The sequence below is a fragment of the Lissotriton helveticus genome, chromosome 10 (assembly GCF_964261635.1).
Source record: "Lissotriton helveticus chromosome 10, aLisHel1.1, whole genome shotgun sequence".
Taxonomy (NCBI): Eukaryota; Metazoa; Chordata; class Amphibia; order Caudata; family Salamandridae; genus Lissotriton; species Lissotriton helveticus.
The window spans coordinates 199,463,745-199,489,323 of NC_136071.1; the positions used below are offsets into that span (position 1 = coordinate 199,463,745).

The 25,579-nt window shown below is 44.4% G+C and overlaps 1 protein-coding gene across 3 annotated transcripts in view; it reads left to right on the forward strand.

Annotated features, from left to right (window-relative positions):
- VWA3A (von Willebrand factor A domain containing 3A) overlaps nucleotides 1-25,579 on the forward strand; it is a 528,715-nt gene that overhangs the window by 426,116 nt on the left and 77,020 nt on the right. For all 3 annotated transcript variants that reach the window (XM_078665117.1, XM_078665116.1, XM_078665118.1), the window contains 2 exons: nucleotides 9,501-9,652; nucleotides 11,785-11,911. In XM_078665117.1, coding sequence (XP_078521243.1) covers nucleotides 9,501-9,652; nucleotides 11,785-11,911 — 279 coding nt within the window. The remainder of the gene's footprint in view (nucleotides 1-9,500; nucleotides 9,653-11,784; nucleotides 11,912-25,579) is intronic.

Here is a 25,579-nt window from a genome sequence, read left to right on the forward strand (position 1 = left end):
ACAGAGAGTCATAAACCATAGAGGTACCACAAATATGAATCGATTTATTAAAAAAGATTTTTTTCTTTTTAGGTAAAGATAGTATTAAAAAGAGGGGGGTAACACAGACCCTGTATTTTAAAAGCACAGTACATAATACATAATATTGTAGAATTAACAATGATCTAAAAAATGAAATCGTAGATGCTCTTCATAATACACAATCTGTACAAAAAGGCGTGGGTCAATGAGTAGCTGATACCAGGATTCATGCCTAAAGTATTGGTGGAAAACAGATGTGTAGCAAACTAATGACAAATTGAGTCTGTCTGTGCTATGTACTCTATTTAAGTTTGTTCTATTGTGTTTTTTAAGGAATTGTATTTAAATATGTGATGGTCTATTTCATTTTTTAGATCATTGTTAATTCTACAATATTATGTATTATGTACTGTGCTTATAAAATACTTTTTATAAGCTGTGGGAATTACATGGTATAATCCCGTTTTATGTTTATATGATGGATGAGTGAATAGGTATTAGGTGGCATGGTTAGTGCTTATTGATTGAACATCACAATTTAGCTGCAGCGAGTCCAAAGGATTCAGGTTTTTCTCTACCACCAACACTTATGCCACTAACATCATCACCACCGCTAAGACTTACACTATTATCATTACCACCACCACAGTTACAACCTCAAATATTAACACATCACAATTACCACCATCAAGGCCACTATCACTGTTCCCACCATTATCACCAACACTATTACTACTAACCTTACCAGATTACATCACCAGCACTTTACCGCCATTAGCAAAACTACCATTAAAGTTATTGTGAGTAAATGGAGTGTATTATATGGTGTGTAAGAAATAAGGTTGTTGGTTGTGATGGCGCGGGATTACCAGTTCAGTTAATCATACTCACCTGGGCCCATAAACATTCACACTTTGAACCAGTAATCCAATTTAGCTTCCTGGCTATCAGAGTTTTATTCACCTTAGGACTTATACCTGTACACCATGACTTACCAAATCCTTGTCACCTATGCGCTAAGTCCTAAATCTAAGGATAAAGGGAGTTAGAATAATAGGTAATAATATAACATTTACTTTAATAAAATAACCACAGACTCAAAAAAAGTTTTAAATACTTCAGCTATGCAATATTTTGGGAGTCAGAGGCCACAATAGTGAGACTAAAGATTTTGCAAGTAAGAAAATAACTATTAAAGCATAAGTCTTGCAGGACTTTAAGAAAATGCTTTTAGACATTGGTAACTGGGAAGGGTGAAAAGGGAAAACGGCACAAGGACATACCACACCGATTATATTTACCTAAAATGGTGCGAGGACCAATCCTGGCTGGCCACGGGCTGGGACAAGAGAAAAGCTCCCGACTAATCAGGTGCTAACAGGACAGGACAGGTGCAGAACAGGACAGGTAGCCTCCTCTAAGTGCAAGGCCAGCGTTACACCCCTCTCTACAGCTACTCTCGGACCCCCTTCTCCCTCAGCAAACTCCCGATTCTTCTGTCAAAGTGCTCGACCGGCACTCTGCTCTCGATTCTCCTTCAGCATATGTTGGGTCAGTGACAGGTCTGTGACAAGTCGGACAATCTAACTGACTAAGCCTACCTTAGTTATACCATTTCAGTGTGTGTACCACCCCCTTAATGTTGCAGATTCTATGTGTTCCCTTCATTTGATTGGTCATAAAGACAAGGAGAGGTCATCACACATCACCAGTATGAGATCATTTCTATTCAATATAGTTGATCAATGTTCCCGCCCATAGTTTACTTTCCCATGCTTTTATTCCACCCAGCAATATTTGTTTCAAATCATATACAATGTATTAAATACAGTTCATATTTCTTCCTCTTGCTCCGGGTGACTAGGTAAGTTTCCCACGAACGTCACGAATAAGATGGGAACTGGCATCAATTCAATGTCAAAGCTGTGAGGGTTTCGATGTCATCTGCGCATGCCCAAATGATTTCAAAATGGAGTTTGCAATCCCCTTCAGGCCCAAAAACAAGCTATCAATGTAGTCAAAGAGAGACACATTAAAATATAAACATAAATGAATGCACTGTGTACCACTTAATTCTACTCTAACCCCATAACTTTATGTTTAACTATAGCATTAATAGTTAAGCAGAACACACAAGTTTTAGTTCGAGCAGGAGCATGTGCATTAGTATGTGAGGCATGAAGCGGCCATCTTTGGCGCTAGTGCGCAGCTGCAAAGGGTTCCGACCAAAAGCAGAGATACGTCACACTACGTAGGTGTAGCAGACGCATGCGCAGAAGGGTTCCCGTGTTTTTCGGCTGCCGTATTTGGACACTCAGATTATTGTTAGTAAAAGCACATATGAAAGCATCCCCTAGATACTAGAAATGACGTGTAATGTAGTTTTTAGTAATCTCGAAATATGTTGGTTAATGAATTATATGTTTTTTCAAGAGGACTGAATCCGAGCAAGTTTCTGTACGTGTGAAACCTTGCTCCATCAGTTGGCTGGATGGGTTAACCCTGCTGAAGCAACAGCCACAATTCCTGTAAGGGTGAACCACAAAAGTCACTAAATTAACCTGTTCTTAACCCTCTGGGACCTTGGCAAAAAACGAGCCAGGCTTACCTTGGAGGCAATGTGTAAAATATTTATGCAGCACACAATCAGTAATAAAGTGAAAACACAACACAAGAAACATCTCACACCAATTTAGAAACATTGAGTGCATTTCAATACATTATTTTACACCAAAACAACAAATATCCAATCAGTAGAAGCGGAGGTATGAATTTTGAAAGTTTAATGTAAAAAATAGCACCTAAAAGATCAAAGCACTAATCATGGCATATAGTCACACGAGACCTGGTCCAAGTCGGAAACTTTGCCCGGCCGCAAGGGATCACTGGTCGGATACAAAAAAGGAATGGGGCCCCGTCGGCACCTACCTTTAGACTTAGAAGAAATTTGTGGAAAAATGTCTGAGAAGGTGATGTTCAGAGGGGCAAGGCTGCAGGCGGTGTCCAAAGAGGAGACGTTGTTGTTGGGGGTCCACTGGATTAAGTTGTGGTGAAGATTTCTACGTTTGGACTGAGCCTCTCTTTTGGAAGTCAAAAAATCTATACCGGGACGAAGCTGCAGGCCGTACTCTATTTGGGTTCCATGAAGGACTGCCGAACAGAATTTTTTGCTGTGGAGAAGAATGTAGTAGAAACTGCAGGTTCACAGGTGATGTCCCCTGGGCAGATCAACGAGCAGGTAGGTTCTGGTCCCTTCTCGGTTCTCAGAGAACATTTTAGCCAAAAAATGTTTAAGTCCCAAGGTTTGGATTTTGGCTATTTGTGCACCTTCAACACCACTTCCAAGGGTCCAGGGCTGTAGAGGCACCGATTGGAAGGTTAGGGCTCACTCAGCTGGGTCCATTTGCGAGTTCAAATGATTGGAGCCTTTTCTGTCCCTGAGGATCTGATCAGGATGCCAGCCAATTACCCTTTGGAGGTACTCTGGTAGTCCTAGGTTCAAGTAGTGGCACAGGGCTAAATTAGCATGGTAGGCCTCTGGGGGTTCAAAGCAGACTTCAAGCAGCATAGCAGTCCTTCTAGGTGCAGCAAAGTAAGTAGTCTTCTGAAGTACACAATTGGCCACAGCAGCAGGCAGTCCTCTGAGAGTCCTTTTGCAGCTCCAGAAAGTGAACTGAAGAGTGGGACTGAGGGTCCTATTTTTATACCTGTTGCCTTCTTTGAAGTAAGTAGGTGAAGTTTCTAGAGATTCTCTTCGAAGTGCATGGAATTTCCTGCCTACCGTGCCCTGGTGTTGGCCTGGCTGCAGGCACAATGGAGTACTGCGAAGTTTTTTGTATGATGGCTGGGCACTGCCTATTGAATTCTAAGTCTGTGTGCAGCTCTGCCCCTCGCCCATCATACCAGTGATGGGCCATCCAGGCACACCTACTCCCTCTATTGTGTGGCTCTCTGAGAGGAATTTACAAAGTCCAACTGCCAACTACACCCAGTCATGTGACCCAGGAACAGGCTGCAGGCACTAAATAGGGCAGGAAAATGCAAAATTTCTCAAAGTGGCATTTTCAAAATTGTAACTTAGAATCTAACTTTACCATTAAAGAGAAATTTAAATCACAATGTCTCAGACACCAAACATGAATTCTCTACCTTCTCCCAATCAAACATTAGCACGTATTAAATGAAATAAGGCAACACAATGCTATCCTATGAGAGAGGTAGGCTTCACAGTAGTGAAAAACTAAATTGTGAGTTGTTCACTTCAAGGACATGTGAAACTTAAAAGTACATGCCTATGGGTTGCCTAAGACCCACCTTAGGGGTGACATATGTGATAAAAGAGGAGTTTAATGCTTGGCAAGGGGATTATTTTGTCAAATCGAATTGGCAGCTTAAAACTGCATTCAGGCTGCAATGGCAAACCTGGGGCTTATTTTAAGAGGCTACTTATGTGGGTGGCCCTATAAGTGCTGCAGACCCAGTAGTAGTATTTAATTTACAGGTCCTGGGTATATGGTATACCACTTTAACAGGGACTTACAAGTAAAGTAAATATGACAAACAGGTGTAATCCAATTTATCCTGTTTCGGGGAGTGAGCACACGCACTTTAACAATGGTTAGTAGTGGTGAAGGGCACAGGGTCCTAAGGCCAGCAAAATCAAATTCAGAAAAATAAGCGTGTGAAGGCAAATAATTTGGGGGAAGACCACCCAAGGGCTCACAGTTCTAAAGGTGTGCTTGTGTGACCTCATTGTGAAATACTTGACACCAATGTATAATGATAGTTTAGATTTGTATACAGTTTTTACACCAAAACGAAAAAGATCCACTGGAGGATTCCGGAGATATAGAATTGACAAGGTATAGTAAATCAGCACTTTTAACTTAACTATGAACAAGCTTTGGCAAAATCAACGGATATGACACTCAACTTTGATAAAAGAAACTTTTTCAAGAAAAATGTTGGTAAGTGTCAATGCAGTTACTTAGAGTTACATTAGACGACTGTCTTTAGAAAGGAGGTAGACAGGGGGACCAGCAAGGTCCACAGAAACAGTTACCTCATCCAGAAGAGCAGTTTTCAGTTAAGTTCTAGAGTTAGTGGCTCCTTACCATTGACTTCCATGGAGTGGTCCTGATGCAAGGGATACAGGATGCTGAAGATGCTCAAGGATCCTGAAGATGCTGTGAGGCTGACAGGTGTCTTCCGAAGGCTACTCCCTGGTCCACGAGCTTGGAGAGGCGATCTTAGCCACAGGGGTAAACGTCCCATTGAAGTCTTCTTGAGCTTGGCAGAAGTCCAGTCACCCCATAAGGCAGTTTCAGCAGTTCACTCCTTTTGGCAGTAACTTGCCTTCTGGGTGACCTAGTTTCATTCCGACGACTCACTTGGAGACTTATGGGCAACTTTTGTGCATCGGGTCTTGACCCAATGGGCTGTACTGCAGTGACGAGCAGCATTTCGGAAATCTGGGCTACCAACTCGCAGCAGGCTTCTTCAGCTGTTGTGTCGCTGTGCTGCGCATAGCCAACTGACCCTTGGATTCTCCTGCTACAGCTGGTCCTCACTTCCTGGGGCTGTATTACAGAACGTGCACCAGGGGTGCAACAAGCATTTGTGCATGCTTTGCGCGCCCCCGTGGCACATTGGTATTTCAAAAGGGGCTGCAGACACTTGTGCGTCCTCTTCTGTAATACTGAAAGCGCTGGCGCACATATAGCGCCATCACTTTCTCAAGAGGCCATGCAAATGAGGGAATCCCTTTGCCTCTGCACTGGCGCCATATTATAGACACAGTGCAGAGGCAAAGAAGCTGTCGGGAGGCGCACTGACAGCGTGCTACCTAAAAGGTGTCGCGCTGTCAGTGCACTCCCTGATGGCAGCCCTCTGGAGGGGTATACAACCTTTACCACGCAACTTTTACCACGACCTACCTTTACCACGCAACTTTTACAACGCAGGACCCTTTACCACGCATACCATTACAACGCTGGTATTTACAACGCAGGTACTTTTACAACGCATACCATTACAACGTAAGTATTGGTAAGTATATAATTTTATTTAAAATATTTTAGGTTTGGGTTTTGGGTAAATGGGTATTTTTAGGGTTCAGGGTCAGTTTTCAGTTTTTGGGTAAAGGGGTATTTTTAGGGTTCAGGGTCAGTTTTCAGTTTTTGGGTGCAGGGGTATTTTTAGGGTTCAGGGTCAGTTTTCAGTTTTTGGGGTACAGGGGTATTTTTAGGGTTCAGGGTCAGTTTTCAGTTTTTGGGGTACAGGGGTATTTTTAGGGTTCAGGGTCAGTTTTCAGTTTTTGGGGTGCAGGGGTATTTTTAGGGTTCAGGGTCAGTTTTCTGTTTTTGGGGTACAGGGGTATTTTTAGGGTTCAGGGCTGGGTTTGGGTTTTGGGGTTCAGGGGTATTTTTAGGTTTTAGGGCTGGGTTTGGGTTTTGGGGTACAGGGGTATTTTTAACATATATATTTAAAAAGTAATAAATAAATATTAATATAAATAATTAAAATATTAAATATTAAAATAATAATTTATTAATTAAAAAAATATTATTAATAATTAAATTATTTGACCATATTATTTACTTACCTATAATTACGTTGTAATGGTATGCGTTGTAATAGTACCTGCGTTGTAAATACCAGCGTTGTAATGGTCTGCGTGGTAAAGGATCCTGCGTTGTAAAAAATGCGTGGTAATGGTCTGCGTGGTAAAAGACCGCGTGGTAACGTCATATATCCCTCTGGAGGAGAGAAAGGGGGTTCTGTGTGCCCCCAGACATCTCCATGCAGGCGGCTGCAGTCACTCACTGCACCCACCTGCAAGGGGATCTCAAATCCCTCTTTAAAGTGCAGGCGGATTGCCGCCTGCACACAGAAACACGGAACAGCTTTTAAACAGCTGCTCCATATTTCTCTTGCATGTGTTACCCCCAGGGCAGCGCGTGTTCGTGGCAGCCCTGTGGGCAGTGCATTCTATGTGATAGGGTGCACTTTTCCTGTTTGGACCTGTCGCACCTGCTTAAAGGTGCATCGTAGCGCAAGAAGGAAAAGTGTGCCCTATCTATAATAGGGTGCCTGATGTGCACCCCATTCGAGCATGATCACAGCTGTTCCTTACGGCTCCTCACCCTTAAGATTGCGTTCCTTGTCGCTATGACATCAGCGTGACATGTGACTGCACTTCAAGCGCTCTGCATTAGCCCATCATATACCACTCTCTTCCTCAATAAACTGGTTTTAGGGACATGGGCATCTTTCTTGCCTAAGGCTGTGACACCATTACGCGTTGATGAAAACATCACCGTGCAAGGAGGAGGTTAGGCTCCGTCTCTTAGACCCTAAGAGAGCACTGAGCTTCTACAGTGTACCAAGGTACACAGGGTGTACAATCAGCACTTTGTGGGGTTCACTGCAGCAAAAAAGGGCGAGGCTGTGCAGAAGAGAACCAAATCCTGCTGGATTGTGTTCTACGTTAATCTCTGCTAAACACTGGTTAAAAAGCAGCCTCCGGTTGGACTGTGCGCTCATTCTACCAGGGCCAAAGCTGCTACCATTGTGTTAGCACACAAGTCCCTATCCTAGATATCGACCAGGTAGTTAAGGGGGTGTCCCTACTACATGTGTTCTTGAAGCAGTATAGTCTGTTCCGTCAGGTTTGTCAAGGAGGGCATTTTGCCTGCTCCGTTCTGATGGACTTTCTTGTTTGTGTCCATTCACTGACCCTCCCCCTAATAGGAACTCCTTTGGTGTCTGTTCAAAAGGTGAAAAATCTGTAGCTAGAAGAGTATCAGAAGAACAAGTTATCCACCTTTGGTAACGGTCTTTCTGATAGAGAATTTATCTAGCTGCAGATTCCTCATGGACTCCCCCTACCTACCCGTTTTGTGAGTGGTCTCCATCCATTAATAAAATCCCAAGTCTAAGAACCTGCAGACTGGGCACACCAATTTGTTTATGAGGCTCTGTGCCTGGGGGTGCAGATATTCTCGAAAACAACTGACCTCAGAGCATGGAAATGGCATCCATATAGGCTCCACACAACATTTCCAGAGCGTTCCATCGCAGGCCCACTAGTAGCATTTCGTTTAGAAACCATGGGTATACGGTATACCACTTTTCTAGGGACTGATAAGTAAGGCAAATATGCCAATCATGTGTAAGCCAGTATTACCATGCTTTAAAAAGTGAGCACAAGCACTTTAGGAATGGTTAACAGTAGTGAAGCACACAGAGTCCTACGGCCAACAACAATGAAATCAGTAAAACAGGAAGGGGAAAGCAAAATGTTTGGGGGAAGACCACCCTAAATGCTGACAGGTCTAACAGTGAGGATAATTGTGATAGCGACACTGTAGCGGTGGTAATGCTAGTGGTGGTGGCAATGGGATTGGTGGTAATCATGGTGGACGTAATGGTGATGGTAATGGCAATGTTGGAAATGGTGTTGATTGGGTAATGGTGATGGCTGAGTTGGTAATGGTGATAGTGGTAATGGTGGAGAGGATAGAGTTGGCGGTAATGGGAATGATGCAAGTGGTGATGATGGCAATGGCAGTGTTGCTAATTGTGGATTATAGTGTTGGCAATGTAATGGTGTAATATTGTTGGTAATGTGATGGTGGTAATGGTGGAAATTGTAATGGTAATGGTGGTGAGAATGGAGTTTTTGTTGTTGGCATTGGTAATGATAGAGATGGTAATGTTGATATGATAATAGTAGTGTTTGTAATGGTGGTTATGGCAATGATTTTTGGTAATAATGTTGGTGACAATGAAGGTGGCAGTGGTTGTACTTGAGATGGTAATGTTGGTAGTGGTGATAATCATTGTCATGGTAATGTGGTATTAGTAAGGGTGGTGGTTGTGGTGATGGTGGTAAAGTTGTCAGTGGTGCTGATGGTGGGGGTATGACGAATAGTGCTGAAAATGGTGGATGTAATGGTAACGCTCTTACCACCATCATCACATCAGTGGAAGCACTACCAACATATTTTGATGTGTTTGTGGAAAAGCATTACAATCACTTTCCCACCATTACCAGCACATTCATTACCACTACCTCTCACCAGTGCAGTGGTTCCCAGCTCCTTTTCATGTCATCCTGTGATATCGGCTCCCCACCAGGTGACCGTGTGAAGGGAGGGAGCCTATATTGTGTGACACACCTGTGAGTTGGCAGGTCTGCAAAAATATGTTGCTGACGGCCCTAACACACAAGGTCGTTCAGCAGAAGGTAGTGCTGTTAGCAATTCTTGTCCCTCAAAGTTGTTAACCTTCCAATGCTAGACAAAGTCGCCATCCATAAAAGCACATACGTACGCAGCATACACTACGTCACAACTCGCACTCGTTCTGGCTCAGTTTCCTCAGATATAGGCTAGCGGAAAAAGAGGGCCTTCAAGCGGAAAGGCGGGATATAAAATATGACTTGTGCCATAATTCCCACCTTTTTCTAATTTCAGAGAGCTTTGCAGTTCCGAGATGTGCAGGGGCTGTATCTTCTGACTGATGCGAATCCTCAGACATGCTGCAGCCATGTTCTAATGGAAGCTGGGAAACTCATGAAGGAAAAAGGCGTGACAGTTCACACCGTTTCTTTTAATGGTGCAAACAGGTAGGAGTCCACTTCGTTTAAAATTGTGCTTTGTTTAGAGAAATTCCATTATAAATATATCATTATGAGTTTTGGGATCACAAGATTTCCGGAAACACCATAAACCATTAAAAAAAAAAATCCTCCACACATTTTTTCAGACAAAAAGACCTGTATGTTCCTGGGAGTAGCGACCCACAACCAGGGGAACACAATGCGCACACACAAATTCCCATTGTTGTTCCCCATTTGAATGTAACTGGCTAATACCGCAGCCTGGAATTACTGAACTCTGGGCTATCCCTCATTCTTGCTTCGTAATTGTTACCTCTAAAAAGGGAAAGTAACTGTTAATACGTCAATATGGTAACCGCTGCGGAATTATTTGCATCCGCATGATCTATCAAATGAAGCTAGGGCGGAGTCAGTGGATTGAGGGACTTATATCCGCTTGCACCGCCGGTGCGTCACTTTTTGTAACGCTCTGGTGGTGCAGGAGCATGCTCCATATGTACGAGGCAGCACTTAGCCACTTTTTTGGGCATAATGCTGCCTTCTAAATATCGTTCCCTTTAACGCAGTTTTCTGCATTAAAGGGGCATGCAATTGGTATTGCTGCAGGCTTTCTCAGCAACATCCATGGCTTTTTGACACTGCCCCAGATTTACAAGAAATCTTAACTCTGAGGAAGCGTCAAAAACATACCCTCCACAGGGGAGACATAAAGGAGGCACAACATGGAGAAATATCTTTATTTCTCTTTGTTTTTCCTTTTCCTGTGTGTCCTATTTGTACTCCCTTCTTGCACAAAAATAAACATCCCTTCAACAGAGGCACCATTGCTCCATGGTACATAGGTGCCTGAATTGTGTGCCAGCGCAGGGGAAAAGGACAGAATGCGCCGTATCTGATAGATGCAGCGCAGTCTTGCCCTTTTCTTTTGCCGTAGGGCATCGCAGCAGGAAGCCCTGCAGCGCTGCCCTATGGCAAAAACTCATAAATGAGGCCCGAGTCCTAAGCGCACTCCCTCAGAAGACTGTAAATGTGCGTTAGCTATTGACTTTTTGACACATAAATATATCAAATGCAATTCAATTGCCACATTAATTTATGTGATGCTCTTAGACTTTTATAATGCAATGACAATTATTTTTTGACTTCGCTGTGACAGAATGTGAAGAGGGATATATCTCCCTTTTTTGTTTTTAATTTTTCATTCATGGGAGACGTGCAGAGGCTGTACGTACAATTAATTAACACAACTGATGATGCGTTTGTGTCTTATTGTTATAGTTGATTAATTCAAATCAATAAAGAAATATTTCTTAAAATATGTCACTATGATTTGCCCAAAAATAATGATTCATTTTTATGCCTCCCTTGACAAAGTTTGGTGCTTAAAGTCAGTAACCTAAAATGAATGGTCTGTTTGATTAACTTGACTAGAAGTCAGGCTGATTCATGTGATCAGACTTCATAAATACTGCTGCACTGGAAGGTGTTTGAATAGTCCCCAAGTTTTCTTAGGGTTCCTGCTCCTTATGTAATCTGATATATTTGTCATCCAGCCCCTGTGATATATTTTGCATGGTGTGCCACCTGAATATCGAAACCACAATATCAGTGGGACTCAATATGGAGGACAGAATATCAACAGGTAACTAAATCTAGATTTTCTATATCTAACTCCACATAAGTGTACCTATATCTTCAAGGTACTTAGATATGGAGTTAGAAATAGTAAATTTATACTTTGCTATATGCGCTTACCTTTTGATATATTGTCACTCGATTTTCCGTTCTTATAAGTCTTTGACAACAATATTGTTGGTGTCAATTTTCAGTAGAACAATCTATTTTGCACCTGTTGGATTGGAGCACCAATAATTTCTACCAACAGATAGTCCATTAAAAATCGTTGACTTTGGTCACAAATATGGCACCTAGGATCAGTACCTGGTAGGAGAAGGAAGGGAGAATTAGAGTTCTGAATGAAGATCTCTCACCACTATGTTTTTGTGCATCAGGTATGGAATGTGTATGCTGTGCGTAGTTCATGCAGATTCTTGTGTAAGTTGATATCAAAGTGATTGTATGTCTGTTGCATGTTAACTTTCCTAATCTTTGTTTATGTGTTTTGTTTTCACGAATAGAACAGCCAATGACTTTCTGAAGAAGCTGGCCTCTCAGACCGGAGGACGTTATCATTGTTGTCATGGCGATATTGATGGCCACTTGGTGGTACATAGAATGCTGTCAGAGGGGTTTAGAGATGAAGATGTATGTATGTGTTTCTTACTTTTTAAAGCAGATTACAGATGTTACAATGAATGAAATTTTTGTCCTTGTCTATTTGAAGTGAGTTTATAAATGTATTAGTGTACTATGCTACGCACATCTTAGTGTATATATAAGATAGAGCTCAAAACAGTAAGTAGCGCTTGAGCTGACCATCTCAAGAACTTTGAGGGACAATGAGACCAGTTTTTGGAATTGATAAGCCAAGGGACCTAGAAGAATTGTATTTGTATTCAATGGCCATAGCAAACCTGCTGGCCCGCTGGGAGCCAGTGCAAAGATCTTCTGACATCAGAGACATGGGGGCCATCTCACAAAGGCCTTTTGGGGCCCTGGAAGTAGTAATCCTGTGCTTGTTGTTTTATGTACACCTATATGCCTTTATGGACTAGCCCCAAAACATCTAGCATGGGAATAAAATGGGAATAGTCATATACAATTAGTACAAATTGAAGAAGATGCGATCTTTGCTTTGGACGTTTCGGGCTGATTCACAAAGACACGCATAAGAGTTCATACAAAAGGACTCCTGAGTCCTGTAGTACTACTTAGAGTACTCATAAATGCTTTTGTGAATCGGCTCCATGGTTATATGTGTTCAATACTGTTAAGTCTGTATTTGGGTGCAGCACTCATCACAAAGGTGAGATTTCTCTTAAGAAAGATCAGTAGATTCTTTGTTTTTGCTTATAAGCTTGGAAAAGGCAGTTTCCTTTATAAACTGGCCTAACTTGAGGACCCAGAAAACACACGTTGATGCAATAATTGTTAATTTCCTAGGCATCAGCAATGATTCACAAAAAGAGAAAAGAAGTGAACTCTGAAAGTACTGATCTTCGGGTTAACCGAAGAACAAACTGATGATTTACCTGCAATCATGTGTAGCAGGCTGGATAACATATAGACTAGAATGATATTTAGACAATTGGTTAGGAAGCATAGTGTTCCTGGATCTTGCAAGTTCTACCAAAAAAGTGGACAAAACAGTTGTGTTCTAATATAGCAAGGACAGGATTCCAAAATGCAAAGTTATAATTGCTAAGCAAGACATGTGGAGACAGTTATTGTGTCCAGAGCTTGTTAACTGCAATAAATTGGTATTATACCCTCTTCATCAAAGTTACTGTTCCCCGCCATATTTAGGGGTGGGGGAACCACAGTGGCTTCCATTGGCTAAGCCTTAACTGGCTCCACCAATGAGAACTCTTGACCTGGTGGCACATGTGCCACATGGCTGCAAGACCATTGTGCCAGTCACTTCCTTTGTTCAGGGAAGGGTGTCCATCACTAAGTCCTGGGCAGGAAAATCAGACATTGAGCCTCTTCCTTGTCATCATCTTTTTTGTTTTTCAGAAACATGAACAATAAACAAAACATTGCAAAGCAAGGCCAAAACCAATTGCCGCTTGTTGAGCAAACTGTTCTGCCTTAACTGCAACCGCCAGATTGTTGAATTGAAGGCAGTGAGTTCTGAGTAAGGCAGACAGGGATATACAAATAGGGTGGGCAGTCATCTCAAGGGGAAACTGATGTCGTTGAATGCCAGGGTTGTGGGCCATCCACCAGCCTCTTGAGGGGAAACTGATGTCATTGAATGCCAGGCTTATGGGCCATCCACCAGGCTCTCAAGGGAAAACTGATGTCATTGAATGCTAGGGTGTGGGCCATCCACCAGGCTCTCAAGGGGAAGTTGATGCCATTGCATGCCAGGGGTGTGGGCCATCCACCAGGCTCTCGATGGAAAGTAATGTAATTGAATACCAGGGGTGTGGGCCATCCACCAGCTCTCGATGGAAAGTGATGTCATTGAATACCAAGGGTGTGGGCCATCCACCAGGCTCTCAAGGGAAAACTGATGTCATTGCATGTCTGGGGTGTTGGCCATCAACCAGGCTCTGAAGATGAAGCTGATGTCATTGCATGCCAGGGGTGTGGGTCATCCACCAGGGTCTCAAGACGAAACTGATGCCCTTGCATGGCAGGGGTATGGGCCATCCACCAGGCTCTCAAGGGGAAACTGATTTCATTGCATGCCAGGGGTGTAGGCCATCCACCCGGCTCTCAAGGGGAAACTGATGTTATCCAGTATTGGGGTATCTTTCATAGATTCACATGCCTGAATCATTCCCCGTCGCCGAGGCGGGAGTCCCACGGTATATAAAAAAGCAGTACCAAAGGTAAATTATAGTAGTAGGCCTAAGAGACAGGCCTGAGGCCTAAACTGTAGTAGCCTATCTACCTCATTATGCCAAAAAGACCAAAGATTTTGTCCCAACCAATCAGCTTACAGCACCCTCTAGAACCCTCTCGGCAGAGCCAGTTCTCCTCAGATTTTCACCGCACGTCGTGTGTGAAGGGAGTCTCCCTGAGCTCTGCTCAGTTTCTTCAGCTTTTACTTCTTTTTGGATCAACCTGGATCCTACTTAATTTCTCTGACCCTATTAAGGCAGTATTATGGCAGATTGGCAGAAAATAAGGTAATAGACTACAAAATATGTCTAACCTTTTACTCAATAACTCTCACCTTCTGAGAGATGAGGCTATTATTGGGACTACAGAGACTTTTATCTGCCAATTCTGATGAGGACAACGAGGATTCCTTCACCTCATAGGAGAGGTCAAAGGGAAAAGTCGCGCCAGGAGCCTCCAGAGGGCGCGCATAAAGCCATAAAGACTCACCTCGAGTCTTTATAAGGCATTTCTCACAGAAAGAGGCAAATGGAAAAAACTTCCTCAGAGGCTGATCTTACAACTCATCAAACAAATCCTCTTAACCTGACATTAGGAGTCTATAAACTCCATGTCTACTATTACTGCCTCACCAATCGACAACGGCCTCATCTACGACGGGCATCGACGACAGCCTCATCTACGACGGTCGTCGACGACGGCCTCATCCACGACGGTCGTCGACGACGGCCTCATCTACGACGGTCGTCGTCGATGGCCTCATCTGCGACGGTCGCCGATGACGGCCTCATCTGCGACGGTCGTCGACGAAGGCCCCATCTACGACGGTCGTTGACGACGGCCTCATCTACAGCGGTCGTCGATGACGGTCTCGTCTATGATAGTCTCTTTTACAATGGCATTGCCTAGGACAGCCTCAGCTCGACAACCTCATCTATTATGGTCATCTATAACGGTCGTCTATGACAATGGCCTCATCTATGTATGGCCTCATGTACGAATGGCCTCAACTACATATGGCCCCATCTATGAATGGCCTCATCCACTGATGGCCATTTTACGATTCCCTCATCTATGATTGCCTCAACTTCGGATGGCATCACCTATGATTGTCTCATCTATGATGGTATTGTCTATGACTGTCGTCTATGACAGCCTCATCATCTATGTATGACCTCGTCTACCAATGGCCTCATCCAAGAATGGCCTCATCCAAGAATGGCTTCATCCAAAAATGGCCTCATCCAAGAATGGCCTCATCCATGAATGGCCTTATCCACAAATGGCCTGATCCACGGATGGCCATCATAGGACTGCATCATCTATGATTCCCTCATCTACGGATGGCCTCACCTATGATTGCCTCATCTATGATGGCATTGTCTATGACTGTCATCTACGGCAACCTCATCTATGATGGCTGTTCATGACGGTTATCTATGATGACGTTCCCGTCTGCAATAACCTCGCCTACATAACCATGTCTACGACAGCAAAGTCCACGATGAGATCGTCTACGATGGCCTCATCTATGGCAGCATCCTGTACATAATTTAATGAAGTGGGCAGCAGCTAGATTTCAACTGCCAGTTACAGTCGAACAGACAGAATATTTCCTTCATGATTTCAAGGAAGAATCCAGGAAGATCACGAGAGTGGTACCTATAATAGACAATGTCTATTCCAGCAGTGCTTCCGCGCATAGAAAAGAAATACTGGGCACCTGCTAACAGCCCATCCTATCTGATAGGCCACCCTTCAGCCAGATTCAGTAATTTCACAGGCCGCCCAACAACAATCTTAAAATCCTGCAACACCTATCACCACACCGCCTAACAAGGAAGAACGTCGCCTGGACCTTATAGGCAAAAAACAAACTAAATAAATAAATACATTCTCTACGTTGGCAGCGGCCTCTAACAGAGCTGCCAATCTTCTAGCCATAATCTGCTGTTATGACCGTCAAATGTGGTCAAACATGGCGAGTTTCATTGACCTCATCCTGAGTCCCGAAGGCAGGAAGGAACGTGCCGCGTCGGAAGCTATAGATTGCGCCTTCCACAGTGAACACTAACTTCCGTCAGCTAGCAGGAGCTACAGTGCTTAGACATCAGGGATGGCTTAAAGCCACTACTTTCAGACCTAAGAGGCAAACCAAGATTCTAGGCATGGCCTATGATGGAGAGTTTTTAGTTTGGTAAACATATTGATGAAGCCCGCTGAGCTATATAAAACGGACACGGATACTGTACGATCATTAGGCACCCTTCAATACGGGCGCGGATCTTTCAGAGGAGCCAAAGGACGTGGTTTTAAATCAAGAGGAGGATACCAAAACCAACAGAATAAGCAGTATCAATCCCAGTACAGCCTCAGAGCCAGACATCATACCGTCAATAGTCTACGACTAGTATCTCCCGTCAGGGTGGTCGAAAGAGATCGCAGTATCAAGGCCGAGACACTAACCGGAAGCAGTGATCTCCGCAGGGCGCCAACCATTTTACATTCCTTACCCGTGGGTCCGAAGATTTCAGCTTTTGTTCACAAGTGCAGGAAATTACATCAGACCAATGGGTTCTAGACCTAGTAACCAATGGCAACACCATGGAATTCATCAGACAGCCATCTCCTACTCCACCCAGAGTTCCCCCTCCCCCTCGTCTTCACAAGATTTTGAGTTGTTTAAACGAAGGAGGTTTTATGGCTTCTCTGGATATGGATGATGCGTATTTCCACATACCTATCCACCTCAAAAAGTGTAAATATCTTCGCTTTCAAGTGGCTGGCGCCCATTATAAGTTCAAAGTGTTCCTGTTTGGGCTCAAATCTGCACCAAGAACCTTCACGAAGTGCTTGGCACCAGTGGCAGCAGCATTGAGATTTGAGCAATACAAGTATTCCCTTATCTAGACGATTGGCTACTCAAAGGTCCTTCAGAATACGAAGCCAAGATTGCCACAGCAGAATGTACCCATCTCTTGTCTTCTCTGGGACTGGTTCTCAATGACAGTAAATCACAGTTACGTTCTCTCCAAGTCATGTTTTTCTCGGAGCAAGGTGAGACACGGTCCAGTGCAACGCACTCTGGTCACACAGCCGCCAGCTACGTCTTGAAAAATTGGCAAGGTTAATTTCAAAAAGGTCAGTCTCAGTCCGAATGTTTGCTTCGTTCCTGTGGATATGCTCTTCAGCGATACATCTCATACCCTTGGCACGGCTCAAAATGAGACCTCTTCAGGAGGAACTGCAACTTCAATGGCAACAAGCCATGGGTTCCTTGGACGATACCATCAAGGTCACGCTGCGCATGATAAATTCTCTGCATTAGTGATCGCAGACAGAGAATCTAACAAAGGGTCTCACGTTCCTACAGACCATTCCAGATTTCGTTTTAACGACTGATGCCTCCATGGAAGGATGGGGAGGTCATCTGCAGGTTTTGCAGATTCAAGGAAGATGGTCTCAAAGACAAAAACAACAGCAGACCAACAAGCTGGAGCTCAGCACCTTTTTTCTGTCTTTCCAAGCATTCCTCCCGAGGATTGCGGGTTCCTCTGTGCTAGTCCGGACCGACAACACCATCAGCATCTATTATATCAACAAACAAGCAAGAACAAAATCAGCTACACTCTCGCAAGAGGATCAGGAATTGTGGGAAGGGGTCACATTCCACAAGATGCCCTGAGAGCCAAACACATCGGGGGTCTCCACAATACCCTGGCGGGCACGCTGAGCACATCTCAGTCGGACTGTCACAAGTGGAAGCTGGAAAAGGAACAGGCTAACCCAGTTTTCAAGCTTGGGTCTATTCTGTTTGGTTTGAGGCGAATACTATTCACTAAATTCAAGCTCCTGCAGAAAAAGTTCTCGATCATCTGCTTTCTCTAGCCAAGTCTGGGCTTACTTTTTCATCGATCAAAATACATCTTGTTGCTCTTTCCAAATTCAGGAAATGCTCAAAATTTCATTTTCTCTGCTCTTCACTTGTCAAACAATTTATGAAAGGACTTTTCCGAGCCTTCCCTCCAGTGCGAGCACCCTCTCCAGAGTGGGAACTCAACACAGTGCTAGCGCAGTTAATGAAACGTCCATTTGAGCCGATACAATAAACTGATCTCATATTCCTCACTTTGAAGGTTGCCCATTTACTGGCTCTTACCTCAGAAAAAAGGGTTAGGAGATCCAAGCTTTCACAATAAAGGAACCCTTTTTACATTTTGCCTGGGTGTACGTAACCCTTTGAACAAACCCCAGGTTCATTCCGAGGGTACCAACACAATTTCACTTGAACAAACTGGTAAGATTAAAAACATTCTTTCCAGATCCATCCACTCCAACTGAAAGAGCATTACACTCTCTGGATGTTAAACGCTGTTTAAAATTCTACCTACAGAAAACTAAGGATACCAGACGATCTAACCAGCTGTTCATGGCTTATAGTCAAGCAACTCTCAGAAATGCTGTAGCAAAGGCAACAATAGCCAGATGGCTAGCATCTACTACTCATTTCTGCTATGGCAAGGCTAACAAACCTTTGCAGAGGGAAGTCCAAGCTCATTCGACAAGAACAGTACCAACGTCGACAGCTTTGTTTGCTGGAGTATCTCCGGAAAATATATGTTGTGCTGCCACATGAAAAAATGTCCACACGTTTACTAAGCATTACTGTCTTCAATCTTCGCATCAAGAAGATGCAGCAGTTGGACAGGCTGTTCTACGCCATCTCTTTCATTAAGATCAGATTCGAGTGCTTTTGCCCCTTTTATGTATTATTCCATTCTCTAATATTCATGCAATTGTACAGACTTGTATGTCTGCAAGATTTTAAATAATTGTGTGTATATATATATATATATATATATATATATATATATATATATATATATATATAATACTTGGATATAGCTTTACTTTCTTCAAGACTACTCCTTTTTAAAAAAAAAGAGAGAAAGATTTTTTTCAAACACTGAGGATGCTATTTAGGAGTATATGAACCAGTGTCTCCCACCATCCGCAAACAACAGTATATGGTTATACAGCTTGCTTCTCTCATTCAGGCATGTGAAGCTATGAAAGATACCCCAATACTGGATAAGAAAACAAGTTACTTACCTGTAACTTCAGTTATCCAGTATTGGTATCTTTCATCGATTCACATGCACCCACCCTCCTCCCCGGAGAGTCAGTTCTCTAATTTTGGAATACTCATTTCCCACTTGTGCTAACGAAAATCTGAGGAGAACTGGCTCTGCAGAGAGGGTTCTAGAGGGTGCTGTAAGCTGATTGGTTGGGACAAAATCTTTGGTCCTTTTGGCATAATGAGGTAGATAGGCTACTACAGTTTAGGCCTCAGGCCTTTCTCTTAGGCCTACTACTATAATTTACCTTTGGTACTGCTTTTTTATATACCGTGGGACTCCCACCTCGGCGACGGGGAATGATTCAGGCATGTGAATCTATGAAAGATACCAATACTGGATAACTGAAGTTACAGGCAAGTAACTTGTTTTCTTATTGCATGCCAGGGGTGTGGGCCATCCACCAGGCTCTCAAGGGAAAACTGTTGTCATTGCATGCCAGGGGTGTGGGCCATCCACCAGGCTTTCAAGGGGAAACTGATTTCATTGCATGCCTGGGGTGTGGGCCATCCACCATGCTATCAAAGGGAAACTGATGTAATTGCATGCCAGGGGTGCGGGCTATCCACCAGGCCCTCATGGTAAAACTGATGTAATTGCATGCCAGGGGTGTGGGCCATCCACCAGGCTTTCAAGGGAAAACTGACCATCATTGCGAGCCAAGGTTGTGGGCCATCTGCCAGGCGTTCAAGGGGAAACTGATGTCATTGCATGCCAGGGATGTGGGCTCTCAAGGGGAAACTGATGTCATTGCATGTCAGGATTGTGGGCTGTCCACCAGGCTCTCTGAAGGGAAAACTAATATCATTGCATGCCAGGGGTGTGGGCCATCCACCAGTCTCTCAAGGGGAAAGTGATGTCATTGCATGCCAGGGTTGTGGGCCATCCACCAGGCTCTCAGGTGGAAACTGATGTCATTGCATGCCAGGGTTGTGGGCCATTCACCAGGCTCTCAAAGGGAAAGTGATGTCATTGCATGCCAGGGGTGTGGGCCATCCACCAGGCTCTCAAGGGAAAACCGATGTCATTGCATGCCAGGGGTGTGGGCCATCCACCAGGCTTTCAAGGGAAAACTGACATCATTGCATGCCAAGGTTGTGGGCCATCCACCAGGCTCTCAAGGGGAAACTGATGTCATTGCAAGCCAGGGTTGTGGGCCATCCACCAGGCTCTCAAGGGTAAAGTTATGTAATTGCATGCCAGGGGTGCGGGCCATCCACCAGGCTCTCAAGGGAAAACTAATGTCATTGTATGCCAAGGTTGTGGGCAATCCACCAGGCTCAACATGTGAATACAATTCTCAAATTCCTCTGCAATTTAGGATTACAAGAGAGTATAAATTGCTGTTTATACTTTTTGCTATTGCAAACAGGAGGCTAAGCCTATTGGAGACAACGCCCACCATGGACAGTGTAGACTTCCAGCCAGCAACCAAAACAAACTATCACCTTCTGCTCACAACTACAGTTAGATTCACACATATGAAGAAACCATATCATAAACTGACCCAGCCAGAATAGGACTACCCACAAAATAATGTAATAAGAATATGGGGAACCTATGTAGGAACCTATACCAGCGTTTATTGAGAGCACAGAACACATTTAAATTATTTTAGGAAACTAGTAAACAATGCAAATGTATGTACACAACTCGCAGAACCAGACCCCATCTTAATAGAAACTTGTGCATTGTCATTGCCATTACCCAGTATTGGAACTTTCATAGAGTCCCATGCTTGAATCAATTCCCCGTCATCAGGATGGGAGTCCCCAGTATACATAAAAATAGTAGTACAAATCACTACAAATCAGAAACTAGGCCTAGGCCCATCCTAGTTTTGTAACAAAGCCACCTCTTTTTGTAAAAGAGACCAAATAAAATCAACAACCAATCAGATTAGCCTCACCCTGCAAAACCTTCCTGAGAGAACCTCAGACCCTTAGATTTTCTACCACACATTGTGCTAGGGGGTTTCCACTGAGCTCTGCTTAGTTTTTTCCTATCACTTCAATTTCTAGAGTTTTTTCAAGAGCTTTTCTTCATCTTGGTTCTTCATCTTTAATTAACATGTCAGAGAAGGAGAAAAAAGGCCTTTTTAGAGCTTGTGTCACCTGCTCTAAAAAGAGGCTTTATGTAGATGACCCTCACAAGGACTGCATCTGTTTCTTGTATCCAGATAATAAGGCCAAGGATTGCAAGATATGCTGTCCTTTTTCAACAAAGACCCTGAGGGACCGTGAGGGTTGTCTCCTGACCTGGCTCCAGAAGTTGAAATCCAAGAAGGAGCCTGTTTCCAGCGATGACAGGGATGGGTCATCAGCTGCATCTTCTAGAAGATCTCTAAAAGGGGTGAGATCAGACCCTTCTTCTTCTGAAAACCGTCCTTGGAAAGTCTCTAAAAAGACCTCTCTGGGGTCTGACAGACAAAGTACAGACAAATCTCCTCACCGAGGTGGAAAGGAGAGAAAAAGGACTTCCTACTGAGTAAACTGCAGTGAGGAAATTGAGCTCTGTTCCTCCATCTTCTCCTCCTCACAGAAAAAAGGACTTCAAATAGCCCTCTTCTGTCCATCTGAGGAAAAACATGTGAAGAAAATTCCCACCGGCGACGGCGCTGCCAACGACAGCGTTGACAAAGAAATCATCATCGTCTTCGTCGACACGTAGCGAGAAGGTAAAATCTCATTCTTCTTTAACTGCAACAACGGGATCATCGACGAGAGTCTCCTTATCTTCATCGGCAACGGTGGTGAAGTCTGATGGGGCAGCATCAGTCATGGCAAAAATGGTGTCCACAGTATCGTTGACGACTTCGAATACGGCGAGGATGTCGACGGCTGTGATTCCGCCGACGCCGGCTTCGACGGTCATGACTATAGTATCGTCGACGGGGCCGTCAATGACGGCATCTACATTGTCGACAACCTCGTCGACGACCTCGACGACAACGGATACAATTCCTCTTCTGCCTACCAACCTTCTAGAGGAGGAAGATTCGGATGATGAAGGGCAGTATGGCTATGCTCATAGCCCTTCTGAGCTACACGTTAAGTGCCAGGACTTGGATTATGAGGACGGTTATGATGACCAGCAGGAGTATGATCTTCCTCAAGACTATCATAGATGTTATCAGGAAGAAATTATCTGTATGCCATCCTCCTTGATCTCGGACCTACAGTTCATGCTTTCTGACTATAAGAAGAGGTTTCCAACACCATCTCTGGTTCAGTAGCTTGTTTCAGCTCCCGCTCTTCCACTAGCGGGCCCTTCCACGCCTCGGCTACCACCACCTCCACTGCAATTAATAGTGGATCCACCGCCTTCAGTTCCTCCGGTCTAGGATGACACCTCGGATGAGGACCAGGGTCAGGCTGACCATCCAGATAGAGAATGGGATGACTACATTATCCCTACTCCTGCTTCCCCTTTTCCGGTACCAGTCGATTCTCCACCTGGGGACATTGGAGGTTTCCATATTTTGTTGGAAACGGCTGCTAAAAGGTTCGATTTGTCTATGCCATCGGTACAGTCGGAGTGTTTCCTGTATGAGTTTAAAGAGCCTTTTAGAGGATCAGTGAGGACAATACCTATTGTTGGTCACATTTGGGAAGAGGGGCTCAGGGTGATGAAGACCCCGGCTATGGTAGTCCCGGTGCTTCCTCGTTTGGAAAAGAAATACAAGGCCCCGGAGGACAGACTGGCTTGCCTGGTGAGCCAACCAAAGCCGGACTCAGTTATTTCCCAGGCAGCCTAGAGGAAATCCAGAAATCCAGTGGCACCTTTAACAACGCCTCCAGATAAAGAAGGCAGATGCTTGTACAATGCTGGCAAGAGGTTCTCATCGATGTCCAGTCTGCTTGTCAAAGCAGCTAATGCCTTAGCCATGTTAGGGCGCTACAACCGCCAGATGTGGTGTGACCTCTCCCCCTATTTAGATCAACTGCCTGCAGACAGCGGGCCGAAGCTCAGAAGATTCTCCAAGAAGGAGAGAGAGCCTCATCGGAGGTAATCGACTGTGCAATGGATATTGCAACAACTGTGTTCCGATCCCTGGATGGAGCGGCAGTCCTACGACACCATGGATAGCTCCGTGCCACCTCGTTCAGACCGGAGGTGCAATGCAAGATTTTAGATCTTCCCTTTGATGGTGAGGCGCTCTTCGGTAAACATATTGACGATGCGCTGCAGGACATTAAAAAATACACAGACACTGCATGTTCGTTAGGGATGCTGCAATACTGCAAAGTCCCCTTTAGGGGTGCAAGCGGTAGACGTCTTCCCTCATACAGAGGAGGATACCAGCAATACCGGTACTCCTCGTATAAGCCTGCCTCGCAGTCCTACAGTCCGCAATATAACCAGCGGCAGGGTCAGTCCTCTTCTTACTCAAGATCCACCAACCAAGGAAGAGCAGGACGTCAGGGGAAGGAGTCCTCTAGGCGCCAATAGCGGCTGCCTGGCTCTGTCTGCTGTTCCTCCCCCTCATCAATAACCCTTGGTTGTCCCGTGTTTAGTCCTGATGAAGACTCGCATGGCCCAGGTCTAACTAACCCACAGGCCCTAAGACGAGTCGAAACGTCGACGCCCTTGTTATTTTCTAACCTGGATCATATTTTCGCCATACAATGTGCAAATAGGAAATTAACACTGTGTGTTTCTTTGAGAATATTTTGAAAAATGTGTACATAATTAATTCTTGTGGCCAGGTTTGTGAGTACGGTGAAGTGTTCAACCGTTCTTTTGTATAGCACTATTGTAAATATTCTTATGTCACTACTGTCTTGAACCTTTCTTATTCCCAATCACATGACACTGTCCCAATTCACCCTCCTTTCTCTTTGTGCACGCCTTCTTGGGGCAACCTACATTTTTCAAGCAATTTTATAAACTGTGATTTATCGCATTCAATCTAGATACAATGAATTAAAATTGTTTCTGGTTTTTCCATTGGTGCTGTTGCAATCCTTTCCTTTGACTGGTGCATTTGTTAGCTAGAGCTGATCTGCTGGACATGCTCTGAAATGTTTTCTGAATAACGACTATGTACTGATTGATTTCTGTGTATTTGAAGGAATAGGTCAAGGACCACTGTTTTCAATATCGGACTTACAGTGGCGGCAGGTGGACGGATCTTTCGAAGATGTGATCACAGTGACGGCACCGATGAGAGAAGCTGCCTCATGGTGGACTCCCAAGGAAAACATTTCCCAAGGTCTCTCCTTCATGGTCCCCCCAGCTTCTCAAATTATCACGACAGATGCATCACTGGAGGGCTGGGGAGCAGTCCTACAGGACCTCCAGATAAGTGGACGGTGGTTGGATGACCAACGTCTTTTACCCATCAGTTTGCTGGAACTCAGGGCGATTCACCTGGCCTTGTAGGCTTTCCTCCCAAGGATAAGAAATTCATTGGTCTTAATAAGGACAGACAATACTATGGCCATGCATTACATCAACAAGCAGGGTGGCACAAGATCTCGTCTGCTATCAAGGGAGGCTCAAGCCGTTTGGGAATGGGCGATCTTGCATGGAGTCGCACTGAAGGTGGAGCATCTCCCAGTGACAAAAAACAAGACAGCAGACTCACTAAGCAGGCTGAAATCAGTCAGCCATGAATGGGAGTTGGATCAACAGACTCTAGTAGAACTTTTTCGTATATGGGGAAAACCAGCCATCGATATCTTTTTGCTACTCCGGCGAACAAGAAATGCAGGTTCTACGCAAGCTGGCATCCCCGTCGGGGATCCTGGGGGAATGCTTTTTCGATGGCATGGTCAGGCGCCTTTGTTTACGCTTTTCCCCCCATTCCGCTGATCCTAAGACTTCTCAAGAAGTTGAAGACGGAACCATGCAAGATGATTCTAATAGCGCTGTCTTGGCCTCGCCAGTACTGGTTCACAGAGCTTCTTCTATCCAGGGAGCATCCAGTGCCTTTGGAGCCAATCCCATCTCTGTTGACAATGTCCCAGGGTCAAGTGTTGCAGCTGGATCCCCGATCCCTGCAATTATCGGCATGGCTCCTCAGCACAGAGAATTTTTCGATGTATGGCTCTCTGCGGAATGTAGGGACATCCTCTCACAAGCTCGTGCTCCAAGTACAAACAAAACTTACAAGCTGAAGTGGAAGAGGTTTTGCCACTGGTGCCATATCTCGGGAGTTCATCCATTCTCTTCCTCAGCTCAGAAAATCCTTCCGTACATTCTTTCTTTGGCGAAAGCAGGTCTGGCTCATTCATCTATTAAAGTTAATCTCGCAGCCATTTCTCGATTCAGGAGAAAATCCTCAGGGCCTTCGCTCTGGTCGGCAAGGATTGTAAAG